The sequence below is a fragment of the Neovison vison genome, chromosome 3 (assembly GCF_020171115.1).
Source record: "Neovison vison isolate M4711 chromosome 3, ASM_NN_V1, whole genome shotgun sequence".
Taxonomy (NCBI): domain Eukaryota; kingdom Metazoa; phylum Chordata; class Mammalia; order Carnivora; family Mustelidae; genus Neogale; species Neogale vison.
The window spans coordinates 148,907,928-148,935,093 of record NC_058093.1 but is presented as its reverse complement, the minus strand read 5'-3'; the positions used below and the strand labels follow the sequence as shown (position 1 = coordinate 148,935,093).

General features: G+C 51.6%; 1 protein-coding gene across 2 annotated transcripts in view; it reads left to right on the top strand.

The window, feature by feature from the left end:
- CTIF (cap binding complex dependent translation initiation factor) overlaps positions 1–27,166 on the top strand; it is a 281,396-nt gene that overhangs the window by 100,102 nt on the left and 154,128 nt on the right. For both annotated transcript variants that reach the window (XM_044243025.1, XM_044243023.1), the window contains exons 4-6: positions 7,082–7,155; positions 8,357–8,461; positions 13,862–13,937. In XM_044243025.1, the coding sequence (XP_044098960.1) occupies positions 7,082–7,155; positions 8,357–8,461; positions 13,862–13,937 (255 nt within the window). The remainder of the gene's footprint in view (positions 1–7,081; positions 7,156–8,356; positions 8,462–13,861; positions 13,938–27,166) is intronic.

The following is a 27,166-nucleotide window of genomic DNA, read 5'->3' as shown; positions in this document are numbered from 1 at the left end:
TAAGTGGGCAGAGGGATGCAACAAAATTGAAGCCAGAGTTCCCAGTTGAGAGGATGCAGAATCACTAGGGAAGAATATTAGAAGACCGTTTCCCAAAGTAGGTTCTGTGGAACCCTGGTCCTGCAATAAATAAATAAATAAATAAATAAATAGAATTGCTGTGTGGAATAAAGAGGAAGGATGGGGTGGTTTTCGGCCAAAGGAATTTGGGGAATACTGCGTACTACATGGCTACCTACTTGAAGGGTCAACATCCATCCAAGGCCGATAAAGGCACTGAGTAGTTTTGCAATAAAGTGATTTACTTAACAATCTTTTAACCCAGTGTATCCCAAATGTTTGATGAGGGAACCTTTTTTTTTTTTCTGTGCCCCACAAAACCCTTCTAATCTCCAGTGTTTCTAAAAGTGTGTTTCGTGGACCACCCCAGCTGCACTCAATTTAACCTAGCAATGCTCCTCTCTCTGCATGACTCTGATGCATACTGACATGTGAGACCCAGTGCGCTTGTGTTTCTAGAACACCACTGGGAAGCCATGCAGTCAGAGTCGGGAAGCGCTGGACATGCTGTGGGCTCCTAGGGCACAAGCTTTAAGGACACTGCTGAGGGGCAGAGAGGAGGGGTCTCGAGCTGGTTCCTGTCAGAGACAAAGACGGGGGACAGGTAGGACCTTTGTTTCTCTGAGTCCAGGAAAAGCACAGTGGTCCAAAGAGGAATAGAATCCCATATCTTGGGCAGCGCAGGGTGACATCAGAGCCCTTCCCACTGACACCACGCATTACTAGTGCACCGGGGAAGCCGAGGCTCGAGAGTGCAGGGAGGGCCTGGGAACAAGCCAGGCCCCGGTCACCCTCTGCTCTGTCCTCTGCTTGTCCTCGCCACTCACGTGGCTCCTCAGTGTAAGGGGTGATTTAGAGAGTGAGGTGGGTCTGGCTCCAGGTGTGAGGTTCCAGAAATCAGACTGCTGTCTGCCTGTCTGTGGGTCTCTCTGGAAGCCCCCCCCCCCAGTAACCTACAAGCTTCTTGGGCACACGGATGAACCTGTCTGCAGTCATAAGAGGGTTTTGTGGGGCAGGTGGCGTGTAGGTTGGGGGTGTTGCGAGTTTGAGGATAGGTGTCCGGAACTCAGGAAAGGGGGACTATCCGGACACTTCACGGGCTTAGATGGGATCTGAAGCCTCCCGGTCAGCTTGGATGCTGCCAGCGCACAGCTGGGGCACTGGGGATGGGGGTGTGAAGCTCTTGGTTCCTGGTAGTTTGGTTTTGCTGTGGCTCTGCCCGGTGAGGCCCGGCCCCTCTGGGCAGGGCCCAGGGCCGCTACCTCAACACTGACAAGGAACAGCATAGGAAGGCTCAGCAGGTGCGGTTCTGCCCTCTCTGGGCTGATTTGGTGGAGATTGATTTTGCTTCCAAGTGCCAGGCAATGTCCCCAGCCCCTGCTGAGAATTGGTTGTGTGCATCATTATATGCCTGTCATATTCCATTGCAACAGCTCTGAGGAAACGTCCAGATTCATGTTATATGCTGTGCATATTGTGTCGAATAGAGTGACAATAAATAGGTCAGCCCCTGGGACCCAAACTTCCATCGAGAGCTTCTCCAGGCTTGCCCTCTCACCTGTTAATGGGGTTACCTTCCTATCCCATTCAGCACAGACCCGACAAGCCGCTGGCCCACAGCCCTTGGCACCTCCAGCTCGCAGCCCAAGGACCCTCCTTCTTGCCCAGGGCCATCACGCCTCCTGGGCTGCCAAGTGGCACAGCTCTGGGGTCTTGTCCACATTATTGTTTTCCTGGCTGTGACCTTCCATCCCTTTATCATAGTCATTCTCTCTCCTGCCCTCGTGCCTCGCTCTTCAGTGGCCTTGAATCCTAGTTTGGTAGATCGATCTTGACATCCCAGTCTGTGACTCCGTCATTTAGGCTCGAAAGCAGCTGGTAGAATCTATTTAATCAGTTGGCAGCATTGGAGGCAGACTGTATGCCTAGCTTGGCCACTGTGGAGGGCCAAGAAGAACGGGTAGCTGCTCTAGTCAAGGGGCTTACAACCTACTTGGGCTCGTGGATGGGCTTCAGGGACATTATGCTAAGTGAAGTCAGCTGGTCACAAAAAGACAAATCCTGTGTGATTCCATTCAGGTGAGGTATCAGAGAGGTACAAATCATGGAGACAGAAAGTAGGAAGGTGGGGGTGGGGTTCAGGAGAGGGGAGCTGGGGAGCTAGCATCCAGTGGGATTGGGGGTCCAGTTTTACGGGGTGAGAGGAGTTCTGGAGAAGGATGGCAATGAGGACTGCACAACCACGTGAACGTACTTAACACCACTGGTGTGCACTTGGACATGGTTAAGATGGTAAACTTTAGGTTATCTGCATTTTACTGCAGGAAAACAATTTGGGGGGGAAACTTGCCTTGAAGAGTACCAATCTTTTTTTTTTTTAATTAATTTATTTGAAGGAGAGAGAGTGTGTGTGCAAGTTGGAGAAAGGGCAGAGGGAGAAGGAGGGAGAAAATCTCCAGCAGACTCCCCGCCAAGCGTGGAGCCTGACATGGGGCTCGATCTCGTGACCTGACATCATGACATCTCAGCTGAAATTACAAATCAGATGCTTAACTAACTGAGCCACCCAGGCACGCCAAGATTTAACATTCTTATAAGGGAGCCATTGGCAAGCAATGGTCTTAAGCTGAATTTGTAGGTGCTATCAGTTGGGTATTTAAAGCATCAGGGATCAGGGAAAGAGAGACTTCGTGTGCTACTCTGAAGGACAGTGAACTTCGCTCTGGGTGAGGTCTCAGACACATACTTCAGAAGCAGAATTTATTTGTTTATTTGATTTTGTTGTTGTTTTTTGACCTTTGCATTTGAAATGCTCTACTACCCACAGGGGCTGGCTAGGTCAATAGAGTGTGTGACTCTTGATCTCAGGGCCACAAGTTCAAGCCCCATGTTGGGCATGAAGCCTACTAACAAAAAAAAAAAAAGTGAAATGCGCCTGGATTATGAGGTTTTTTGAGGCCTGGAGAGGGTGTTGTGGACATGCCAGATAACATCTCAGGAGGCCAGGAAGCTGTCTCCTTGGGGGTTGATTGTGTGTCTCTCTAGCCATGTGCAATTTCAGAGTTGCATTTGAAGCAAGCCAGACACCAGGATGGGGAGGATGATGAAACAACTCAAGAAGGGAGGAAGAGGGGGTGATCTGGAACATTAGCAGTCAGCTGATTGGGGAAGACTGTAAATGATGCCATAACTGATTAGCGATGTCTGCCACTGGTGGAAAGGGGCTTGGCAGCAGCATGCGTGCCAGAAGAAACCCATCTGGAGCACACAGCATTGCACTCTCAGAGACCACTTTACTTAAATACAAAGAATCTCAAGTCCAGACTTCGCTAAGGTCACAAGGCAAGGTCACTGTGGCAGGAGGAAAACATAAGCTTAGGGAAGACGGCGGAAGTTTATTGAGGTGAAGGTCAGTTCAGCAGACACGTTGTAGGCAGTGAGCAAACAGTCATGGGGGTCCAGTGAGGTGCCTGCCAGCCAGTGTCTCTGATCTAGAACAGGAGAAGGGTCTCTACAAGCAGATGGAGTGAGAACTGCCACAGGTGAGCTCTGCGGCCGCACCTCACCTGCAGGGGTGGTACATTCAGGACAGAGCATGGTGACTGCAGTTTGGGAGGTCAGATGAGCTTCCTGGAGGAGGCAAGCTTTGAAGGAGATGGACAGACGAGGAGCAAGATGGGGTTGGTAGGACACTGTCAGTAATGAAAGGGATCGTGGGACCATAGGACTAGACAGGTGTGGGTAGGAAGGACCCAGGTGCGCAGAGCTGCCATCTGGCACCATACGGAGAGGCTTATGGCCCGAGTAAATGTGGTTGATTGACAAGAAGATTGTGGGACAGTGGAAAGAGAAGGAGCTCTCAGGGCATGGGGAGCGGGGAGAAAGCTTTGTCACTTAGACCCTAGGGCTTCTGGCTGCTGATGCCATCAAGAGAGGCCAGTCCTGATTTTACTGATGAGGTCTGAGGTCATGCCCACTCTCCTTTGTTCCCTCAGCCACCGCCCCCCTCCCCCGCCCCTCGTTTACTGCTCTCCCTTTTCCGCACAGCCCCTCATTGTCTCCTGCCGGTGTCTGCTCGGAGCCCAGCTCTTGGGCCCCTCTGCTGGGAGGCTGGGCTACTCAGCCTCTCCACTGGCCAGTGTGTCCCCTCTCCTTTTGATTGACTAAAGGCTGAAATGCACCTGCAAACTGCTTGCTCTCCCTGGAAACTAGGCTGGTTTCCACGTGAGGAGCCAGGGAGTCGGGCATGCTGAGTACAGTACAGTAAGGGAGGAGAACGTGCTTACCAGCTCCGGCCAATGTGAAGTAAATGAGAAGAATCCAAAACAAAACCAAACCTCGCCCCCCATCATGGGCCTTCTCTGTCAAGATGCTGGCGTCTGCAGTTGCTGGGAGAGGTAGGGGTAGGGTCACCGAGCCCACTTCAGGTTCTTTTCTAGTCCACAGGGGCTTTGTTCAACAGGCTGTGGGGCGACATTGGCCGCAGGGGAGTGGCCACCAGGGAAAATAGCACGTGGGACTTTTCAGGGGCTGGCCCCTTTGGGGGGGTAGATGTTGGGAGTCAGAAACCAGACTGAGCCAGCATGGATCTGGACTTGTCTACCCAGGCTGCTGTGTTTGTAGACTTTGGGAAACCCTAAGCCTCAGGTGTTGGGTATGGCTGTGAGGACAGGAGAAGGTCACAGGGTTGGGGCAGGGGCAACTGGTGACTGTGGGAGGAAGGGACATGACTGACCACCCTCACAAAGGGCGTTTGTAGATAGGTGGATAGTTGATTGCCATATTAGTTTGCTAGGGCTGCTTGATTTTACATTTCTGATCCCCAAACTGGGTCGACCTAGTGAAAGCTATAGTCATCCCACAGTTCTGGAGTCCAGAAATCTGAAATCAGGGAGTTGGCAGAGCCATGATCTCTGTGAAGGCACCAAGGAAGGATCTGGTCCAGGCCTCTCTCCCAGCCCCCAGGGTTCCTGGGCTTGTGGCAGCATGACTCCAGTGTCCCCGTGGAGTCCTCCCTCTGTGCGTGTCTGTCTCTGTGTCCACATTTCCTCTTTTTATAATGAGACCAGGCATACTGTGTTAGGGCCCACCCGTGTGATGTGATCTTAACTAATTCCATCTGCAACCACCCTATTCCCAAGGAGAGTTACATTCTGAGGTACTGGGGGTTAGAACTTCAACATACGAATTGGAGAGGGCCACCATGCAACCCCAACAGTCACTGAGGCGCACTTGTGGGGCCTCTAGGAAGTCCTGGCCAGGACAGAGTGGGTCGTGTTGGAGATCACCAACTCACCTAGGGTTTGGGACCCCTGGACACTCTCCAGGCTGCTGTGCTCCACAGAGCCCCTAAAGTTATCTAGAATACCCTGTGTGTCCTGCTGTTTCTACACACCAATCCCTTTGCCAGGATGACTCTGTCCCTGCTTTTCCCTCTGCTTGCATGACCCTCATGAATACTTGCATCCCCTGTTCAAGGGGAGTCCCCAGGAAACTTGCCTATGCTACTGTGGACCCTTGAATCAGTGTACATATCACACTGTCTTATAATTTTTTATTACATGTGTGTCATCACACACCATTCTTTGCAGTCAGGGCCTGTGACTTTTCCACTTCTGTGTCTTCAGTGTCTGGCCAGGCCTAGCTTCATGGCAAGGTCTCAAAAGAAGCTTGTCCAGTGTTGGAGCTAAAGGACCTGAGATGTGGCAGGTTTGGGGAGAGATCAGTCATAAAGACAGGGGATGCTACCAGGAATCTAACCAGGAGGTCCTAAAACACATGGAAAATGTGCACATATCACATGTGTATGGTTCAGTGGGTTTTCACAAGCTGAACACATTTATGTAACCAGCACCCAGATCGAAAAACAGGACATTACCAGCTCCCCCATGGCCCCCACCCCACCCCTGGCTTCTATCTAAACTCTATCTCTTCAGGTTAGTTAATTTGCCTATCCTTGAACTTGATATAAATTAAGTCATAGAGTTGGTACTTTTTGTGTCTGGGTTCTTTTGTTCTACTTTGTGTTTTGGGGGATTGACTTCTGCTGTTGTATGTTGCTCTAATTTGTTCATTCTCCCTGCCGTGTAATATTCCAGTATGTGAATATACCGCAGTTTACGCATCTGGTCAACTTCCGTTAAGCGTGGATGTATTAGGCATAGGGCTGTTCTGTACCTTTGTGCTTCACGCTGCTGGGGAACATCTGTGCACATTTTGCTGGTGTTTGTACCTGGGTGTGACTTCTGGGTCATGAGGCGTGCACACTCCCAGATGTACTGGAGGCGGAAGTATTGATGATGAGAGTGGACTGTAGGGGTAACAAGGGATGGATGACATCAGGAGTGAAGGCCAGTTGCCAGAGAACTTGGAGAGATCATTAGCCAAGGGGCAGAGAAGCCAAATTGTAGAGACTGGATGGAATAAAGTGCTTTCTGTCTACGGGATAGATCATGTAGGAGACATTGGAGGACAAAGACTGGAGGGGGGTGACTTAGAGAATTTAATCGCTGGTGTATGTAACCTTGGTCAATGGGGCCTCCCTGTGCTGCCTGGTTTTGGGAAGTGGGGGCTTAACCCTAGAGGAAGTCAGCCCCTCAACATGGACCTGCCACCATGTCTGGCTTTGCAGAATCTCCATGACTGGGAAGAAGCCACTGCTATCAGACTGGCCATGGTGGCAGCAGCTCATTAGTGTGGCAGCACTGAGGAGAGAGAGATGGACTGAGGGCAGCGGAGACCCACGCTATTCCTATACCTGCCTGCGCCGTTGTCAGACACCATCAAAGTGAGGTCCTATGCCTGGGGGGACACCAGGGGTCCTTGTGACTCTTACTGGGTGCACCAGCCAGGATGCTTACTCTAGTGGCTCTCTCAAGCCCCCAGGCTTCCCAGAATGACCAACCGAGCAGGGAGAGGGAAGGCCTCTGCAGCCCCCTCTGTGAATGGGCCTTTGCCCACTTGTTCTCAGTGTCCTGAACTAGGAAATAACACCACCCTTTTCATCCCCCGTCTTTTCCAGAATGGCAGCAAAGACAACTCTCTGGACATGCTGGGCACAGATATCTGGGCAGCCAACACCTTTGATTCCTTCAGGTAAGCTCCCCTTCCTCTTGCCTGTGGCGTATGCCCCTGGCTGGGATGCCAGCTTCTTGTCCTTACAGAAGCCCCATGGGGTCTTTGGAAGTTGAGTAAATGTTGAGCGTTCACTGATCAAGAAGTAGAGAGAAACAAAGAGGGGGCAAAGTAGAAAGGATGAGACTGCTGAGGAAGGAGTTCAGAGAGAGAGAATGGAGATCAAAGGAAGGCAAATGAGGTGAAGGAGAATCCAAGGGAAAGAGAGAAAGAGAAGGATAGGGAGGCTGAGAGGGGGGTGGGGGGAAGAGAAGACAGATGCTAATAGTTCAACCACAGGGAAGAGGGAGAGAAGACAGAGGGGTGGACTGGTGGTTGGACGAGCAAAGGAAAATGGCACATAGCAGACGATGGGGGCTATGGCTGCAGGGAGGTCCGGAGGAGGGAAGGGTTTTCAGTAGTTCAGACTCTGGAAGGTTCCTGATAGACCAGGTTGGAAGAACAGGTATAGGCCAGGGCTACCTCAGTGTGGGGAGACGGTGCCCTTGAAAGTTTTACTAATGGGTACATACCATATGTTCATTCCTCTGGGGAGGGATGGTTTCAGACTGTGGATGGTAGTTACCCTTTCGCTCCACTCTGCCGCTGGCTTGGAGCTGGCCAACACTGGGCATGCTTCAGGCCTATCCCTGGCTCAGACTCCAGTTTGCACAGAATGGAAGCACCATGGTATCCTGGGACTGGGGCTGATGGCACCTGGCCTCCTGGCACTTGCCTTATCTCTTCAGGGCCACCTTGCCACCATGTTGAGCTTCTGTCAGAAGCTTCTGGTTTTGGCCTCCTTTCTCTCCAGCCTTCCTCACATGTAGGTGTGAGAGCAAACTCTGGAGTATGTTAGAGGGACCGCTCGCTGGAGGATAGGCCGCAGACCGACCCTTGTGTTTTACCGGCACACATTATGGCATAGCGAGGTTGAAGAGAGGTGAGGGCTTGGCACGCGGCCTCCTGCCCTCGTGTCTGTGAGCAGAGCTGACACCACAGGCTCCATTCTGAGTGAGGGGTCTCTGTCGAGCCTGCCCTTGGCTGGTGGATGCCCTCCCCGTCCTGCCCACCTCGTTGTGAGGACACTCCCTGTCAGGCTTGTGCCTACTTGTCTGGTGCCCATCCGTAACTGGGCTGGCCGCCCCCTTACCTCCCTTCCTTACCTTTTCTCATCCTCCAGTGGTGCCACCTGGGACCTGCAGCCCGAAAAGCTAGACTTCACCCAGTTCCACCGGAAGCTGAGACATACGCCCAAGCAGCCCCTGCCGCATATCGACCGGGAAGGGTAAGCGGTGACCAGGGGCTCTTACACAGGGGTGGGAGGGGTTGCAGCCATCCAGGGGTTAACAGGGGCCTTTCCCCGGGTGGGCAGACAGACATCTCTGCTGCACTGGGGACACACAGGTGGCTGATGTCCAGAGAGGCTTTCTGCCTAGAACCGCAGACTCACTGGCCTCTCTCCACCCTTCGCTGTCCAGCCTCCTCCACCCGCACCGCCCGCTCCTCTTCCTGACCACCGCAGCTCTGCTAGTCGGCGATCGACTGCAGTGGGTCTCACTTTTGATCGGGGCCACTGGGAGACTTGTTAAAACAGCCAGAACATCCTGAACTCTGATTCGGGAGGTCTGGGGTGGGGCCCGAGAATGGGCATTCCTAACAAGTTCCCAGGGGATGCTCGTCCTGCTGGACCAGGGACCCCCACTTTGAGAACCACTGGTAGTGTTTGTTTTTATACCAAGTTGTCCCATCCTCTGCTTTTTTCATGTATCACTGTTGCCTTCTTCTCTTAATGATACGTCCGGGCCTGGGCTGACCTCAGGACAGCAATGTGACTAACCCAAGGGAATAAGACAGATGGTTGTTTTTTTTTTTTTTTCCCTTTCTTTTTTTAAAAAATAATTGTTATTCATTTAGAATTCCTGTAACAATGCAGTCACCATTTTAAAGTGTCCAGTTTCATTTCACTTCGTATTTTCATAATATGGGGTAACTACCACCTCCCTGTAGTTTCAGAATATTTTCAACACCCCAGAATAGAATCAAATCCTCTAAGCAGTTACGCCCCAGCCCTCTCTTACACCTGGTGACCACCAGTGTGCTTTCTGTTCCTGTGAATTTACCTCTTCTAGAAGTTTCTAGAAATGGGATCATACGAGGTCTTTGCACTCTGGCTTCTTTCCCTCAGCATAATTTTTTGAGGTTCATCCACATTATGTAGCATCTGTCAGCCCTTTGTTCCTTTTTGTGGCTGCATAATATTCCATCCCGTGGCTCTGTCCCTGTTTGTCCATTCATCTGCTAATGGGGATTTGTCTTCTCTCCACGCCCTGGCTTTTGTGAATGATTCAGTCATGAACCTTCGTATCCAAGTACTTGTTTCAGTCCCTGTTTTCAGTTCTTTTGGGTATGAGCCTTGGGATGAAATTTCTGAGTCACATGGTCCGGTTCTGACACCAGTTCTGTCATGTGTGTGTTTTTTTCCCCAACACCGCCAAGCAGTTTTCTGATACCAGCTGAGTGTCCCACGATTTGGCTCAATTCTAACCTAGTCTACCTGGAAACACCATCAGACCCCACAGGCTTAGGTTGAGAGCTCAGTCCTACATACTGTCCCTTTCCCCCACTGCAGATGCCAGGCTGTCATCTGTGCTTCAGATCTCTGACTCTAGGTTGGGGGTCCAGTGACCCCCTCCCTGGCTTCTATGGATTTACTGGGGCGTGGGGGGCACAGGAGTTGGGAAAACACTGCACTCACTAGATGACTGATTGATATAAAGGCATATAACTCAGGAACAGCCAGATGGAAGCGATGCATAGGAGACGGATGGGGAAAGCTGCCAAACTTTGTGCCCTGTCCAGAGTGCCCGTCTCCCAGAATCCCTGCGTGAGCTCCTCCCCTAGGCCCTCCAAAGCTCTCCTTTGGGGCTTTTTTGGGGACTTCATTACACAGTCATGACTGATCGAATCACTGGCCATTGGCCATTGATTCCACCTCCAGCCCCTCTCCCCTCCCTGGAAGTCAGAGTTAGGACTGGAAATTCTAACCCTTCCATCACAAAGTTAGGTCCCCTGTCAAACAGGCCCCTCCCTTAGGTTCCCTAAGTGTTTTTGCCAGAGTCGCTACATTAACATAACAAAAGACTCCATTATCTCTGTCTTGGCTTAAGGAATTCCAAGGATTTTAGGAGCTCTGTACCAGGACTGGGGAAGAACAAATAGATCTTCTATAAATCACAATACCACACATAGTAATTCCATGTTTTAAGTTTGTGAGGAACTGCCAAACGATTTTCCACTGAGGCTGTATATTTTCCCACCAGCAATACTCAGGGCTTCTGATTTTTCCACATCTTTGCCAACACTGGTTGTTCTCCTCTTTTTTTTTTTTTTAATTATGCTGATGACTTTTACTTTTCCTTCTAGTCCCTTCCTGTCCACTCCTGACTCCTGTCACTGCAGATCTGAACATAACTGAGATTATTGGTTATGTTAAACGTAACTGCCTCTCACCTGCTCCCCACCCCACCCTAGCAGGCACCCCTTCTCTGACCACTCTGGTCTTACCAGGGTCATAAGCAACAGCCTGGGAAGGGAGATGCTTTTGTCCCAGATTCCAGATATGAGAGAAACGTAGCTCAGAGAGGCAGACTAACTTGCCCAAGTAGACAAGCCATGATTTAAGGCCTTCTGATGCCATCCAGTGCCCTGGTCACCACACCAGAGTATCTGCAAAGCAGATTAAGCCCCTTAAAATTCCATGCAAACTCATGCTTGTGGAAATTTTTCTGGGGAGAGACCCATCACTTGCCTGTACTCTCCCAGGGGACTCCAGGCTCTCACCACGGCTCCTTTGTCCCCCCGCGTGTGTTCCATCAGAACTCCCTAGAGTATTTTTGCTTGGGTTCAGAGGAGAGGTGGCCTTCAGCATGGAGGTGCCCTATTAGAATGGGATAGAGCAGAGGTGAGACCCGGGCCCCCCAGGTTCGGGGTGAGGGGTGGGGATCCTGAGTGTAATGTCCAGTGGCCACCTTGTGGCAGGAACTGTCTCGCCCTTAGAGGCCAGCCATACTGGGGACGGACGCCACATGCCCAGCCACAGCAGCATCCCTCAGAAGCAGGGGACCAAGGTTGGTTGCCAAGGCTTCCCGCAGACCATGTTTCCATGGAGGGACAGAAATCAGAGAAGGCTGTTGCCTTGGAAACCCTGTTGGCAGCAGTGACTCAGCTGGTCTGTGGCAACCTTCTGCCCTCCGAACCTGCAGTTCCTCCGGGGAGTTCTGAACCCCAGACAGGATGGGTCTAAGGGGACAGCTGCCCTCCTTGCACACGGTCTCCTTCTGCCCCCAGGGGCCGCTGAGATGAGGATGAAAGACTGGGCCTGTGCTGAGCTAAGCTGGTGTCTGGCATGTGCTGGGAGCCTGGGGCAGCTGGGAGTCCAGAGGTGGGGGGTGGCACACGTGACCCGGGGGAGAGGGTGTCAGCCATTGCAGTCAGCCAATGGTCCCCAACTTCCTCCCTCCCATTGCCATGCTGTGTATGAAATACAGAGGCCAGCCATCAGTACCTTCACTGGCCAGCCTGCCAGATGTTTCCGGACCTCTTTCCGCCTCCCTGTCTGCTTGCAGCCCAGTGCATCAGGAGGCTGCAGGCGGGCTGACGTGCCCCTCACACCTTCCTTACCCCCCTCCCGCCCCAGCTCCACCTCCCAGAACTGAGCTGTCCTTCAGGCCCAGCCCTCTTAGCACCATCTTGGCCCCTTACCCACCCGCATCCGCCACACTCTGCTGCAGGAACGCTGACATCCCATACTTGGGCTTAGGTCCAGGCCACTGCCTTGCTGCCCTCTGCCCAGGACATTCTCCCGCGTTCTCTGCTTGTCCAGCTCAGGACCCGCCTCCCTCCCTCTGCCCCAGACCATTCTGGATGCCTCTGGACGATTTGGGCAGCATTCCTCATGGTTCCCGTGCTGCCCCCTGTTGCCCTGAGAGGCCCAGTCTATGCACTGTTTACACTGGAGCCCAACCCGAGCCGGAGCCCACACAGAAACACTTGTTGAACGAGGGGCGTAGATCATGTCCTTCTACCCTCTTCCACCCAAGCCTTTCTGGGATATGCGGCCCCTGGGCTCCTCGGTCTGGAAGGCTTTCAAGATGCTTATCACATGCTGCCCCCTACTGGTGATGGGGCTCACTGCCTGTCAGATGAGTTGAGGGTTTGTTTCCCAAGAACTGTGAGTTGTGGAGGGCAGGAACTACACCAGATTTCTTTTCCATGACTCCAAGGGAAGTTGACAGGGCCAGAAAAATAGACGCTCGGTAAATATTGAACAAATCCATGCTCTGAAATTTGAGAGTTGCATTAATTCTGCAGCTGGAAAATTCTGTAGCTATCACACCGGGCAACCCTCAAGGTGCCTGGGTCCCTAATAATAACAATGAGAGCAGTGGTCACTAATCCATCCTGGGCACCGTTGCAAGTGTTCGCCTCACGCCATTTAAAACTCACCCAACCTACGGAGGCGGGAGCGTTATTATCCTCACTTCGACAGATTGCGGGAACTAGGAGGCACAGAGAAGTGAGTGAGTTGCGTGGGCTGAGGTCAGCTACAGAGTCTAGGCTCCTAATCAGTCTCTGTGCTGGCGCTCTTCCCCCAGCAGCAGCCAAGACAGTGGCAGTGAAATAGTAGCAAAGCGGTAATAGTAGGAATAGTAGGAAGATAGTTGTAAATCATGTTAGTGCTAGGAGTAGTGGCCCTAGTGGGAATAATGTATTTACCGTATTTATCTTATTAGAATTTGATGTAATTATTGCCCGTAGTTACCATAATAATATGCATACCATTGAATATGGTATATAAATACAGATGTGTGTATATGGGGGCGTATGGGTGTGCACGTATGTGAGTACCAAGCATGATTCGAAGTGCTTAGATACATGAACTGATTTAATCCTCCTGCCACTACTCTTGATCCTCAGAACATCCAGAGAGGTTAAGAGAGTCACATAGGATCACCCAGTTAGTAAGGGATGCAGCTGGGGTTCCAGCCTGGCAATCCAGTCCCAGAGTCTTTCAATCTCAGGAGACGTGAGTGATGGATAGCAAATCGAGGCCAGTGTCTGCAGCCTGATGGTAGGGCTGCCTGCAGAGGGCATGAAGACAAAGCATCAGCATCTGAGAGGGCTTGCTGGATTGGCCCAGAGGGAGGCTGAGGAAGGAGAAATCCCTGTTGCGGGCCTGTGTGACCTCAAGAAAGTTGCTTAGTCTTTCTGTTCATTCGTTGTCCCTCTGGTATAATGCGGGAGATGATGGGCTTTTGCAGGAACTGCGACAGGTTTGGGGGTATTCGTCAGCAAGGAGCTTAGCATCTTTGCCTGGAAGGATCAAAGGGAGCTCTGGGACCTCTGTTAACCTCCCCATTGGATGTCACATTAGTGATCCCTGCCCCTGGACTCATCCCAGCACTCCCACCTGTACAACGTCCTTCATTCTCGAGGCAGGGCCCATGTTGCCAGGCCCGGGGAAGGAGGGCATGCTTCTCCAGGGCTGTTTCCTCGGGATGGGGCTGACCAGTCCTGCAGGCCCTCGGGAGGCAGGGCCAGGTGTCTGCTCTTTCTGCTTGCCGGGCCGAGATAGGATGCATAAACCTGCCAACTTTTCAGTGCCTTTCTGTCTTTTCTGATTCAGGTGTGGAAAAGGGAAGCTAGAAGATGGGGATAGCATCAACCTGAACGACATCGAGAAGGTTCTCCCAGCCTGGCAGGTAAGTACAGGAGCAGAGTCTCCAACCCCTCCAGCCAGGTCCGGATCCTCGGTGTGGGCAGAGCCTACATGTTCTTTTGGCCCCTTGCTCAAGCAGGGTGGGACTGGTGTCCCTGAAGCAGTAGGTGGGTAGGGGTAGGTGCCTGCCGACGGCCAGGCTGTCCCATGGTGATGTGTGTGGCAGCACACTCCTGGCTGTGCTGTAGGCATCGGTGGCAGGCCTAAGAGCTCCCAGAGGTGACACGGGGCCGTGCTCTGGCAACTCGGAGCCCTTGGAAATTTTTTGTCCCTTGACCTGAAGTCTCTGCAGGTGAGGCGTCCTGCGGTGTGTTCTAGTAGGACTGGTGGGATGGCTGGGATTTCCAGCATGGTCGGGGCTATTTTTAGGCTTTTGAAAAGTGGAGTTGTCCTGCCAGCCTCCAGGTGTCCTCTGTGCTTGCTGATATTATCATCGATTGGGCTCCTTTCCCTGAATTAAGCCAGGCTCTGGGACAATAGGATCCACTCAGCAAAGAGCAGATCTGAGTTCTCTAGATGTTTCTGGTGCAGAAATAGTAGGAATCTGCATCCGGGCATGGCACTGGGACCTGCCACAGCCGAGTGAGAACCAGTCTCCAAGGTGACTGAGCCCACCCCGCCAGTGATCTGCCACCACACTCACCACATCCCGCTTTTCTTCCCACCTGAATCTCATGCCACTTCACCTTCACCCATTCTCTCCCTGCTCCCTCTGTGCTTGTCCCATTTTGGGGGTTCAGTGTCCATGCCTCAGGCCCATTAATGGGAGACGATCAAATGCCCAGTCAAGGTCTCAGCAATCTGAAGAGGATGGGCCTTGAGCTGGTTTTTTCTTTGTTTTTTTCTACTTGACGTTTGTTGTCTTTCTTAGATCTTAGATCTATTAATCAAATTTGGATAACCTTCAGCCACCATGTCCTCCCACTGCTGGGATTCCAATGATACGTCTGCTGTGTTTCTTCCTATTTTCCCATGGCTCCTCAAACTCTGCTAATTTTTTTTTAAGTCTTTCTTCTCAGTGTGCTTCGTTTTGAATAGTTCCCATTGCTGTGTCTTCAGGTTCATTAGTCTTTTTTTGCAAAGCCTAACCTAGCATTAATACCATCTAGGATATTGTTCATTTCGGATATTGTGTTGTTCATGTCTAGAAGTTCCGTTTAGATCTTTTTTTCTCTGTCTTCCATGTCTCTCTTCTTCATGCCCATGCTTTCCCCAAGCTTCTTGAGCATAAGGAATATACTGATAATAACTGTTTTAAGGTTCTTCTCTACTGCTTCTGCCATCCACATCATCTAAGTGTCTGTTTGTATTCATTGATTTTTCTCCTGGAAATATTTTTGTATGAGTACGGGTGGTTTTAGATTAGTTGCCAGGTATTGGGAATTTTACACTGTTGGGTGCTGGATTTTGTTGGTATTCATTTACGCATCCAGGGGATTGTTCTGGAACACAGTTAAGTTACTTCAGAAGAGTTTGATCTTTTCAAGGCTTGTTTTTAAAGCCTTGTTAGGTGGAAGGCCTTTAGTCTACGATACCTCTTATTCCTACTGAGTCAATACCCTTCTGAGATTGCTTCCCAATAGAAGTGTTTCAACCTTATCCACTGGGAACACAGAATGTTTCTAGCCCTGTGTGATCTCAGAGGATTTTTCTGTCCATTCCTTTTAGGAAGCCTTCTACTGGCTCTGGAAGTTTCCCCACACACATGCACAAATTAGTGCTCAGTCAGAGACACGATGGTCTGCAGATTTCTGGATTTCTCTTCTCTGGTGCTCTGCCTTGCAAATTCTAGTTGCTTCAGACTCCCTGAATTTTGAACTCTGTCCCCGTAACTCACTGAGACCACTCAGCTCTGTGTAGACTACTCCCCCTATGTTGTAGTCTAGAAATTCTCTTCCAGGCACCAGACTGGAGCACAGATAGGGCTCACCTCATTACAAAGGGAAATGTGTGACCTTCTGGTGGAGAAGCCTGCCAGAGTCTAATTTGACCATATGACTGAGGTTAACATCATTAGCAACGGGATGGGTAGCCACCGTGTGCTGTCTGGTGTGCTGCACGGGAAATCCAACAGCATTTCCAAGGGGTCTCCTGCTAAGAAAGCTTGGCCCGAGTCTGATCATAAGGAAACAAATGTAAGGACCATTCCCTTGAACTGCTTGTATATGAAAGACAAGAAAAGACCAAGGAATCTTCCAGGTCAGAGGAGCCTAAAGAGGCAGACTGAAAGCCATGTGTGTTCTTTGCTGAGATCCTGGACCAGAAGACTTTATCAGACAGTTGGAGAATGTGAATGGGGATCTGGGGAGGGGGACAGTAGTGACACCTGGGTGTCGGTGTCCTGACCTGACAGTTCTATAGTGAAGTGTCCTTGTTTCTGAGAAATACACAGTAGAGGATTTGAGGGATATGGGGCTTCCTGTCTGCAGCTTGTCCTCAAATGTTTAGAGAAAATAAAAATAATGGGTATGTATTTTCACAGATGAACTGAAGAGCAAATGGTGAGCTTTAACAGTCGGGAACTCTGAGTGAGGAGCATAGGGAAGTTCTTTGTATCGTCCTTACAACTTTCTTGTAAGTTTGGGAGAAAAAGAATCCGTATCTTCAGCCACGGTGTGTAGGTCAATGGCATGGAGTATCCCAGTGCACGGAGCATCCTCTGGGCTGCATCTGTATTCAGTTATCACCGCTAATACAAAGCTAGCTTTGGTGCAAAAGGTAAAAGGATAAAGTACTCAGAAATTACTGTTTTATTGCTCCATTCCTAAATGCTTACAGCATTCGTGGTTGATAGAAAAAGTTGTTTGAGAGACACAGATCCAAGTGAGAATCCACATTCCCCTGCCCTAGGTGAGGTGTTCACCCTTTGGTGGCCTTTGAGCCAGAAGCGGGGGACATCCTGGCCAGGAAGGTAACTGGTATGACCTCTTTCTCCTATTTGGTGCCTGTCTCCTAGCTCCCTGGGGAGCAGAGCAGAGTGGAGGGACTTTCATTTATGTTTGAAGGTCAGGAAGAGCTGTGCCCCTGGCTGGGGGAGGCAGCAGAGCTCAGGAGTTAAGGGCTTGGCATCTGGACCCCAGATATAGACTTCATGGCATCCTGGCCCTGCCATTGACTAAGCCAAGGCACTGGGCTAACTACTTATCCTTGTTCTGCCTCAGTTTCCTCCTCTGTAAAATGAAGATAATGGCAGTCCCTACTTCAGAGGGGCGTTGGCGAAGATTGAGTACTGATTTCATGTGCAGCATTGAGAACAGTGCCTGGTACTCCCTCCCAGGGTGGGCTCCCCTGGCCTGGTTCAGAGGTGGGAGAGGGAGCAGTTCCCTGTGTCCCACCCTGGGCACTTTTCCTAAGTGACTTCCCAGGCAGTGCAGAAAGATTGCACTAGAAGTCAGGAGAATCAAGCTGCAGACTTCCACCCCAGAAATGCTCCCTCCGCCTCAGTTTACTCATCGGTAGAATGACTCAGTTGGACTAGATCACAGGTCTGCAAACTGTGAAGCTCTTGGATTTTTCAGAGCTGCTTTGGGGGTCCTACTAGGAGTGGGGAGGCTGGAGAAGCAGTTTCAGTGGCCCCTACTTGGCCTCACCCAGAACTGCTCTGCTGGCATCTCTAAACCAGTCTACTGTGAATTGTTTCATTAGAGGAAATGGTTCTACTACTAATCCAATGGTGAGAATCATCAGACCAGCGCATATTCCACATTTTCTCTCTTTCTTCCAGAACAATAAGTCAGCAAGCACTCCTGGTTCTCCGGGGCCGTGTCTGACACTTACAGTCTTAGGAGCTGCTGGTTGTGGAGGTCTTCCCCACCGTCCTCTTTATATGCAGTGGGGGTCCACACAGCCATCCGGGCTTTGGTGCTCCCATGCACACATGCCACTGTGCGTCAGCTTTACCCCTGGAAAACTCGGAGCAGTTAGGTCCCTAAACCTATGGTACTGAACCTGGGCTGCACATGAGATCTGTTTGGGAAGCTTTTAAGTCTACAGCTTTCTGGTCTTACCCTAGACCCACTGCATGAATTATCTCCTACTGCATAATAAATGGTTCAACATCTAACAGCTTAAAAAAAAAAAAAAACAACCGACATTTACCATCCCACGTACATTCATGGGGCCAGGAATCTGGGAACTGCTTGGCTGGGGGTTCTGGCTCAAGGGGTCTCTCCTGAAGCTGTCGTCCGGCTGATGGCCAAGGCTGCAGCCATCTGAAGGCTTGACTGGGGCCAGAGGGCCTCCTTCCATCATGGCCCCTCACCCACCTCCCCCGGTTCCACCTTGTTTGTTGGCTCAACGCCTCATTTCCTTGCCCCGCGGGCCTCTTCCTAAACTGCCAAGTGTCCTCACAAACATGGCAGCGGTCTTCCTCCAAGCAAGTGATCTGTGAGAGAGAGAGCATCCAATATAGAAGTCTCTTTCGTACCAGAGTCTCAGAAGTAACATGCTCTCCCTCTGCCACATGCCGTATGTCCGTTGCAAACACACCAACCCTGGCCCAGTGCAGAAGGGACCGTACAAAAGTGTGACTGTCAGCAGGCAGGGGTCACTGGAGCCGGTGACCACACCCACTGACTCATACCCAGGAATGTATATTTTTTTAAAGCATCACAGGACATTCTGCCATTTTGTCAAAATTACCAGTAAGAGTCGAACTCCTAGAATTATAGCTGGTAACACTCATGACACCTCTTCTCGGGCGTTTGTTCTTCATATGGGCACTGTTAGGGCAAGGCTGACAGGCTTCCTGATCCCCAAACCCAGCTGTGGCAGTGGCATTTGAGGCCCTAGGAGAGCACATTGGGATGATTTCTCCAAGTTTTCCTAGCATTCTTCAGAGCCCCCCACAGGCAGGGCTGGCTGGCTGAGTTGTCCAGCTTTGGGTCCTCAGAGTCAGCTCGCCTGGCTATTGGCCTTTGGGTCAGGACAGATCTTAACCGGATGAAAGTGTCCCATGTAATGGCCCATGTAATGTAGGATATTCCGTGTTCCTGGCCTCAGCGGCTGAAAGCTGGTCACTGGGGAGGGGTGAGCAGCCGTGGTGGCTGCCAGAAGGATTCCCAAATACACCAAGGAGACACTGTGCACCCAGCTGAAGACTGCTGAAGGGGAGAGAAAGCCCACCCATAGCCTGGAGACCCCCAGCCCTCCCACAGAGTCCTGGGCCCAAGCAGAGATGAATGGGCTTCAACAAAAGTCCGAGTTTGAGGAGTACATAGACACCTATGCTAGTTAACCACTGTTAGTTAACCTCCTCTGCAGGTTAGTGGTTAATTTCAGTAGTTAACCGCATCTGAAGCTTCTCTTTCCCTGGTCTCTGTTACCTGAGGTCAGCTGAGGTGCAGGAGCAGATGTCAGTGACAGCCTAACCTGACGTCACGGGGCCGCGCCCTCCACCTCACTGCCTCTCCTCACGCAGACCTGTTACCACCTCACATGGTCACGGGAAGGGGTGAGTACGGTACAGTGAGATTTTGAGAGAGAAACCACATCCCTATCATTTTAATGACAGTATAATTGTTTTATCCTATTGTTGTTGATCTCTTACTGTGCCTGATTTATAAATTAAACTTAATCGTAGTCTGTGTGTCCAGGAAAATACAATGTGTGTGTGTGTGTGTGTGTGTGTGTGTGGTGTGTGTACACGGTTCAGTACTGTCTGAGGTTTTTTTTTTTTTTTTTAAAGATTTTATTTATTTATTTGAGAGATAGACAGTGAGAGAGAGCATGAGCGAGGAGAAGGTCAGAGAGTGAAGCAGACTTCCCATGGAGCTGGGAGCCTGATGTGGGACTCGATCCCGGGACTCCAGGATCACGCCCTGAGCCGGAGGCAGTCGTCCAACCAACTGCGCCACCCAGGCGTCCCCCCTGTCTGAGGTTTTAAGGCTAATTTAAAAGGCATCCACTGAGGTCTTGGAATGTGCCCAGGTCCCAGTCCTCGTGGGTGAGGTCTGGGCCCTCTCCCTGCAGACTTCGCCTGCCTCCTCCCTGCTGTTATAGAAGCTGTTCTCTGGGACTTGAATGAATGGCTAAGTAGGGAACATTGACTCCAGGGACCCCCCAGACTTAACGACTATTCGAAGGAGCTCTGGCTTATCTCTCACTGGGAGTCGCACAAGGGGTGCACGTCACAGGGAGCGGTCCTAGGTAGTATTGCCTCGGTCAGGTCAGATGCTGTTACCTGGGTACCTGCCCAAACTCCCCTCCAGTCAAAGCTGAGGACCCCTATCCCCGATGGCCCTGCCTGGTTGTATTTCCACAGAGGGATCCTTGGGGACCCCTATCGCTGGGACTTCTGGGGCCAAGTCCCTGGAAGCACCCAAGGACCTGGGAACAAGGCAGATAGGTGCCCCTGTCTTCTGGGTATAGTTCTCCACCCATAAAAGGTGTTTACGTGGATAATAAGGTCTGATGCTGGTGGTGTTGACTGTCCCCGAGGTCTGCCTGCCTATCGTGATAACTGAGGGCCTGGGTGATAGCCAGCAGCCACATCTTAGCATCCGTGAACACTCGGCCGCCTCCAGTGAGCTTGGGCAAGCACTGTTCCCCCACACTGCTGACGGGGGGAGGGCAGCTGGAGGCTCTGAGTGCGGTGACACGGACTTGGGGGTTCGTCAGTCATGGTTCCAGGCAGTGACGCCACAGAATGGGGCCGAAGCTGAGGCCCACATAGTTGGATCTAGAATGGAATCCCAGGGGTCCCGCCTGCACTTTGGGCATCTCTGTTGGGAGCTGCGTGAAGGTGGACTGGGGTTAGCCCGCCACGTCCCAGTGATGTGGTCACTATCGTCCTCATTGCTTGTTAAGCGCGGCAGTGGATCCCAGCTCCACAGAGCCTAGCGCAGCAGCCACATGGGGGACACCGGCTGCACTGTGATCTGCTCCCGCTAGAGGGCACCAGCGCGCCACTCTGGAGGGAGGCTCCTTAGGCAGGCATTTGCCTCTCAAGTCCCTTATCCCCAGCAGCCAAAGGTGTCCTGGCCTCCCTACTGGTGCTCAGTGTGCCACAAAAAAAAAAAAAAAAAAGGCTCAGGCCCTTGCCGGCCAGAACAAGGGACAAGATGAGGTGGGAACAAAGGTGGTCACAGAGGTTTTAGGGACATATCTATCAGAGGTTTTAGGGACATATCTATCTGACCTAAATGTGCCCCACTGTGCAAAGGCCCAACATCCCTCCAGCAGTCCTCCCCCACTGCCCCCGGGAAGGCACACCCCTTAAGCCTCTATCAGCCACATAGACAAGGAGGGTGCCTTCCCATGGAGGGAGGGCTGCAGGCAGCATTCCCCACACCAGACTTGACCTGGGCCTGCAGGGGAGGTGCCCACTGGCGTGGGGCCTGGGGCCTTCCTGAGCCTTGGCTTCTGCCCTTGAAAAGAACAGGCACTATGTGAGGCCGAAGATGGAGCCATAATCCAGACCAAGCTAAATTTGGCAAGCTCATGTGAAGCCAAGGGAATAGACTCTGAAGAAGTCAGATTCCTGCCCAGACACAACCCCAAGGCTCCTTCCCCTGAGAGGGGATCACTCGCTGAGCAGCTTCTCACCCATGTCCCCTCAGGCTCTCGAGTGCAGGGGACCACACAGCCTCAGGGCCCTGTGGAGAGGCTGCCTCCCTGCTCCCCACGCGGCCCCAGATGATGCTATGTCTTGTACAAAACCCGAGCTGAGAAACCTTGTTCTTGAATTATCCTGCATCTTGCCCAAAGCTTTCTATAAGGACGTATTTTGATCATTTTTTCTTGAATTCTATCAGACAAACGTGAGGTCTGCTGCCTTTTGTCTGACAAGAGGAACTGCATAACCCAACTGATTTCCCTTTTTGCCTTCCTGTGAGGAAATTTTGAAACTGAATTCTGTGCCTGCCTGCAGTTAATTATGAGCTCACTGTGACCTGGTCGGGTCCCTCGCTTTGATCCTCTGGTGACTGACCTAGTTTGGTTGTAGATACTGTATAATCCCACCGTCGTGTGGATGAATAACGAGGGTCACTACGTCACGCGGGATTTCGGGCCTCATGCGTGCTCCTAAAGTTCTCTCTACTGAGGGGTCCAGCAGAGCCAGGGAAGGTGGAGTGGGAGTTCACACCTCATGAGAGTGTACATGGCCATCTCTTCACACAGGACCCACAGAGGGGACAGACCAGCTAAAGCAGGGGACAGTGAGGCCTGGAGTTAAGCACCCCATCCCCCTGCTTGGCCCCGAATAAAGACAGGATGACAATCTCTCCCACCCCACCTCTCTGAGGGGCAAATGAGCTTTGAGAATGAAAATCACTGCTCTCCAGAATGATGACCGGCCCCCTCCTCCCACCCGTTCCAGGTGGAATAAAAATGGTGGCCTGTGCACGAGCTGCCTTGTTCCTCCAGCAGGTGGCGCTGTTGCCTTTCGGAAACAGGGTTGGTGAGCCTGGGCCGCCCCGTGGGATTGAGGCTGTCCTAGCCCAGTTCCCAGCTGTCCAGATGGGAAGGAGTGACTTTATTGTTCCCTAGAGCAATGCCAGCTCTGTTCTAAGACTTCTGGAAACTTCTAGGATATGCTCATTCACAGGCATCAGGAATATTAAAATAACCCAAGATGCCGAGGAACAGTCATATGAAAACCAAGCCCCACCTGGAATGCCCAGGCCTGTGATCTCCAAGCGTTATTTCACGTCCCCTCTTGGTCTCATGGGAGGTACGGTCTGGCGTCATTCACTCCGCCCACCGGTACTGATTGAGCACCTTTCCGGGGAGAGGCACTGTCTCAGCCATGATGGACTGAGTTAGAATGCTGAGGCTGGCTTCCTTTCCCACGGTCGGGGACATGGGGTTCTCCCACTGTTCCTTCAGAGACCACGCAATGGCTGTCCCGTGCCCGTAGGAACACTGCAAACCCTTGCCAAGTGCTTTCCACGCTTCAGGAGCTGTGACCACGCTTCCTCCTTCTTATCTTGCTTATCCTTGCGTAGTCCCTGGGGAGCAGGTTGTCTCTGGTCAGATGTCACCTTCTCAGTGGACCTTTTGAACACCTCGTCCCCCCCACCTTATTCTTCTTCATCGCGTTCATCATGCATTTGCTTTCTTTATTTCATGGTCTTCGTGCTCCCACTGGAATGTAAGCTCCACACACGGGCACATACAGGTGCTCATGAAATACTCGGCCAATGACTGAATGAGCCCTGAATGAGGGACTCACTCCCAGTACCCCAGTCCTGAGCCTGGGCCTCCTTCACAGGAGCTCGAGGACTGTCTGAGCTAGGGTCTGATGGTCACACCATCCTTTCCGAGTTCATGGAATGGCCCTGTAGGGTAGAGGTATTACTGTTGTTGCCATGAGAGAGAGTAACGTGAATGAGAGAATTGAGATCAAATAGTTTGCCCCAGGTCACATGGCTGATAGATGGGGAATGGAAATTGGAATTCAGGCAGCCCAACTCCGCTGAAACCCCTTTGTAAGGAATGTCGGAGAGGAGGAGGAGTTGCTGGAAAACCATTTTCTGTATTCTAGGTGACCATAGTCACGTATGGCAAATTAAGGGTGAATGTCATTTCCTTAATAAGCAAGAACAAGAAAATGGATATCTTTTTTTTTCCTCTCTTGCTGAAGGCACTAAAAATGGAAAGAGAGAGGAGCCGCACAGACACTTTTAAAAGAGGAAGAGATATGGTTTTTACTTTTTTTTTTAAGTCCGTTTCTAATGCCCTCCCCCATAGTCCCTGCTGACCCAAGATCGTGCATCAGCTATCAAAGAGGAATGCTTACCTAGGACACCCCCCTCCCTCTGCCTTTCTGGCCACCTCCCCCCACTCCCCCCAGTGCTTCCTCCCTCAGGACAAAAATAAGTGCCCCGTACAATAAAGGAGGATACCAGGAGTTCTTCATTCCATGGTTTCCTGTCCGAGGCCGCCAGGTAGCAAGGCCCATTGGGAATGGGGCAACGTGCTCTGTGAGGCAAGCCTATTTTTATTTTTGTTGTTTGTAAGTCTTTTTACAAGAAGTCACCACTTTGGGGGTGAAGACTTTTGTTGGTGACAGCTAGGAAAGTTCCTAGGGAGCAGACTACGGCCAAGTCTGGAGTGGGTTCCCATGCAGTCTCAAGGAACTGGGACAACAGGTAGCAAGTGCTTTCTGGCTCTAGGGGGCCCAGGAGACTAGGGTCTCCCTTCCCCAACCACTTCGATGATCCAAAACATCATTGAAGGCTAGGGTCTTCGATATGGATGGCAAACTGGCCACAGACCAAGTCCAGCCCTCCAGCCTGTTTCTGCAAATAAAGTTTTGTTGGCACATAGTCCGCCCAGCTGTTTGCTCACTGTGACTAGGCTTGTGCTACAAGGCAGAGCTGAGTAGTTACAGTGGGACCCTACAGCCTCCAAAGCTCAAGGTATTTACTGTCCAGCCCTTTACAGAAAAAGTTTGTCAAACACTGACTTAGGAAATACAGAGGAAAAAACCCTGAAAAAAAATTTTTAAAGTGTTAAAAAAAAAAAAAAAGACCAAAATCCTGAGGTTCATTCAACTTCTGTTGTCCGAGAACCCTTCAGTTCAACTCACAGATCATTGTCAAGTTCACCCAAAATCATTCTCTTCCAGCTTCCATTTCTCCAGCTATAAAATGGGATCATGGGGCATCTGGGTGGCTCAGTGGGTTAAGCCTCTGCCTTTGGCTGAGGGTCAGGGTCCTGGGATCGAGCCCCGCATCGGGTTCTCTACTCAGCGGGAAGTCTTCTTCCCCCTTTCTCTCTGCCTGTCTCTGTGCCTACTTGTGATCTCTCTCTCTCTATCAAATAAATAAATAAAATATTTAAAAAAATAAAATAAAATAAAATGGGATCATACACCTGTTTGACTAACATTGCAAAGCTATCCTAAGGGTCAAAATACAAACCAAGGTACATAGCAGCTCTTTATAAACCGAAAAACTGCTCTACATGCATGAAATGGCCTTACTAAGTAGCATAGTGATAACTAGAAGCAGGGACAGAATTGTTGAGCTTAACAGGCAAGAAACGAGCTTGGGAAGCATCCCCTGGGGCCCTTCTGTGATTTGGGGAGCACAGGGGTACGGATTGTGTTAACTTTCCCCAGCTCCTTCCAAGACCAAGCTCTTGAAGAACAACCATCAGCCCGGTAGGACTCGGGCCAAGTAGAGAGCAGTCCTTACACTTACACTTGTCCAATCCTTACACTTGCTCTGTCCTTACTACCCCACTGGCCCAGATCTCCCCCTCTTTTATGACCCCATTCACTCTTTCCTCCTTCGTGGAACTCATAAAGCAGACCCCCCCCCCCCAGGCCTCACAGAGTTGCTGGACGCTTGATTCTAAGCCAGTTGTGAGGTTCTCCGGTTGTTTCCCACCTTTCCTTGTGTTTGTGCTTCCTGGAGGAAGTGGACCTTGAACTGGATCATGGGGAGATGGCTGGGCGGGGGGTTCTCTAGAGAGGAAAGAAAAGGTCTGGGATTTGGAGCTCTGAAAATAAGTGAGTAGGGGTTCAGAAGCAGTAGAGGCCGTGGACAATGGGGGTGTCCAGGTGCCAGAGGGACATTTTTTTTTTTAAGATTTTATTTATTTGACAGAGAGAAATCACAAGCAGGCAGAGAGGCAGGCAGAGAGAGAGAGGGGAGAAAGCAGGTTCCCTGCGGAGCAGAGAGCCCGACGTGGGGCTCGATCCCAGAACCCCGGGATCATGACCTGAGCCGAAGGCAGAGGCTTTAACCCACTGAGCCACCCAAGCACCCCCAGAAGGGACATTTTTATAAATAGAGAGAGCCATTGGTGCCGGTCCTTGAGGCCTTGGGACTTGACCAAAAAGGGACTCCGTCTAATGTTCTTGTGCGACAAAATGCATGATGGAAGGAGGATTTAGGAAGTCAAGGGCCGGGACCTAACCAATCCTTATGTCCTCTTCTTGGAACCCATAGGGAATTCCTAGGACCATGCACGTCTTCCCTCAGTGGCCAGGAAATGAAGTTTTATGACTTCGTTAGAGACAGGCCAGCGTCCCTTAAAAACAGGACTTGCCCCCAGTCGAGAGGCCATTTGGTCTATGCCCTGCTTTGGGCCAGACCATGTCCAGAGTCCTTGGCTGAGTGCCTACAGGCTTGATCCTTGAGGTGGGAGGGAGCACCTGAGGGCGAGGGCGGCCAGCCCAAGCAAGGCCAGACTGAACGCTGCCTCCACTGAGGCCACGGCTGGGCCCAGGCCATCTCCCAAAGAAGAAGAGCTGCCCTACCCAGCCCTGCTCTGGAATGATGTGGGCTTGGGATGAGGAGGCCAGCAGAGCTGTGAGGAGGCCCTAAGCTGACCTATGGGGGCCCTGGCTGCCAGTGCCCAGAGACTCCTACACACACACCCCCACCCACTAATGATGCCACAGTCCTATAGGAGACGCCCCGAAGCATGAGACGAATGGTATCACCCTACCTGCAGCCCAACTGACCATCCTAGGGCTGGCCTTACCCCCATCCCCCACCACCCAGCCATCTTGGTGATGGCCTGCTGACTTGAACCCATCCTTGTTAGACCAGGCTGCATTCTGGTCCAGCACCTTTCCTCCTCTGTCCTTGGCCTGTGCAAGGAGCAGCTGAGGCTAGAGGAAGAGGAAGGTGTTGCTAAGGGTGTGAAGCATCCATTATTCCTTTATTAGCCAGTGTGCCATTTCTGGTCGCGTTCCCCTTCCTGGCGGCGGTGAGCTTGGGGGCGGAGAAGCCCAGTTATTTTCGTTTACCCCAGCTTCTCACTGGGAGTAGTCAGAGGCCGCAGGCCGAGGGGGTGGGAGCGGACAGGGCTACGTGCTCTCCAGCAGGCCTTTGTGAATGGGCCCTGGCTCCCAGGCCACCCGACGGCAGGCGCCCCCCCCCCCCAGGACGCGCTGACTCTCACTGGCTGGACGTCGTCATTTCTAGCATTGCAACGGCCAGGCGGGAGGAAGCTTTCTTCTGGCCCAAGAACAATACCAGGGTCAGCCCGGGGACCTCCCTCCTACACCCTCTTCCTTCCATTGTGAGCTGCAGCACAATCCCAGGCTCTGCACAGCCTGGGGGAGGGAGGACTTGCCCAGGAGAAATTAGCAGTGTGATACCTCAGGTCATCGGCCTCGCCTTTCCAGGCTGGGCCAGGGCTCTGGAGGCAGCAAATGGACAGACAGACCAAGCATGTTTGAATGGCTCTCAAATCCCTATGCTTGGCAAAGGGGCTGCTAGCAGGGTGAGGCCACTAGCTGGGGGTCCC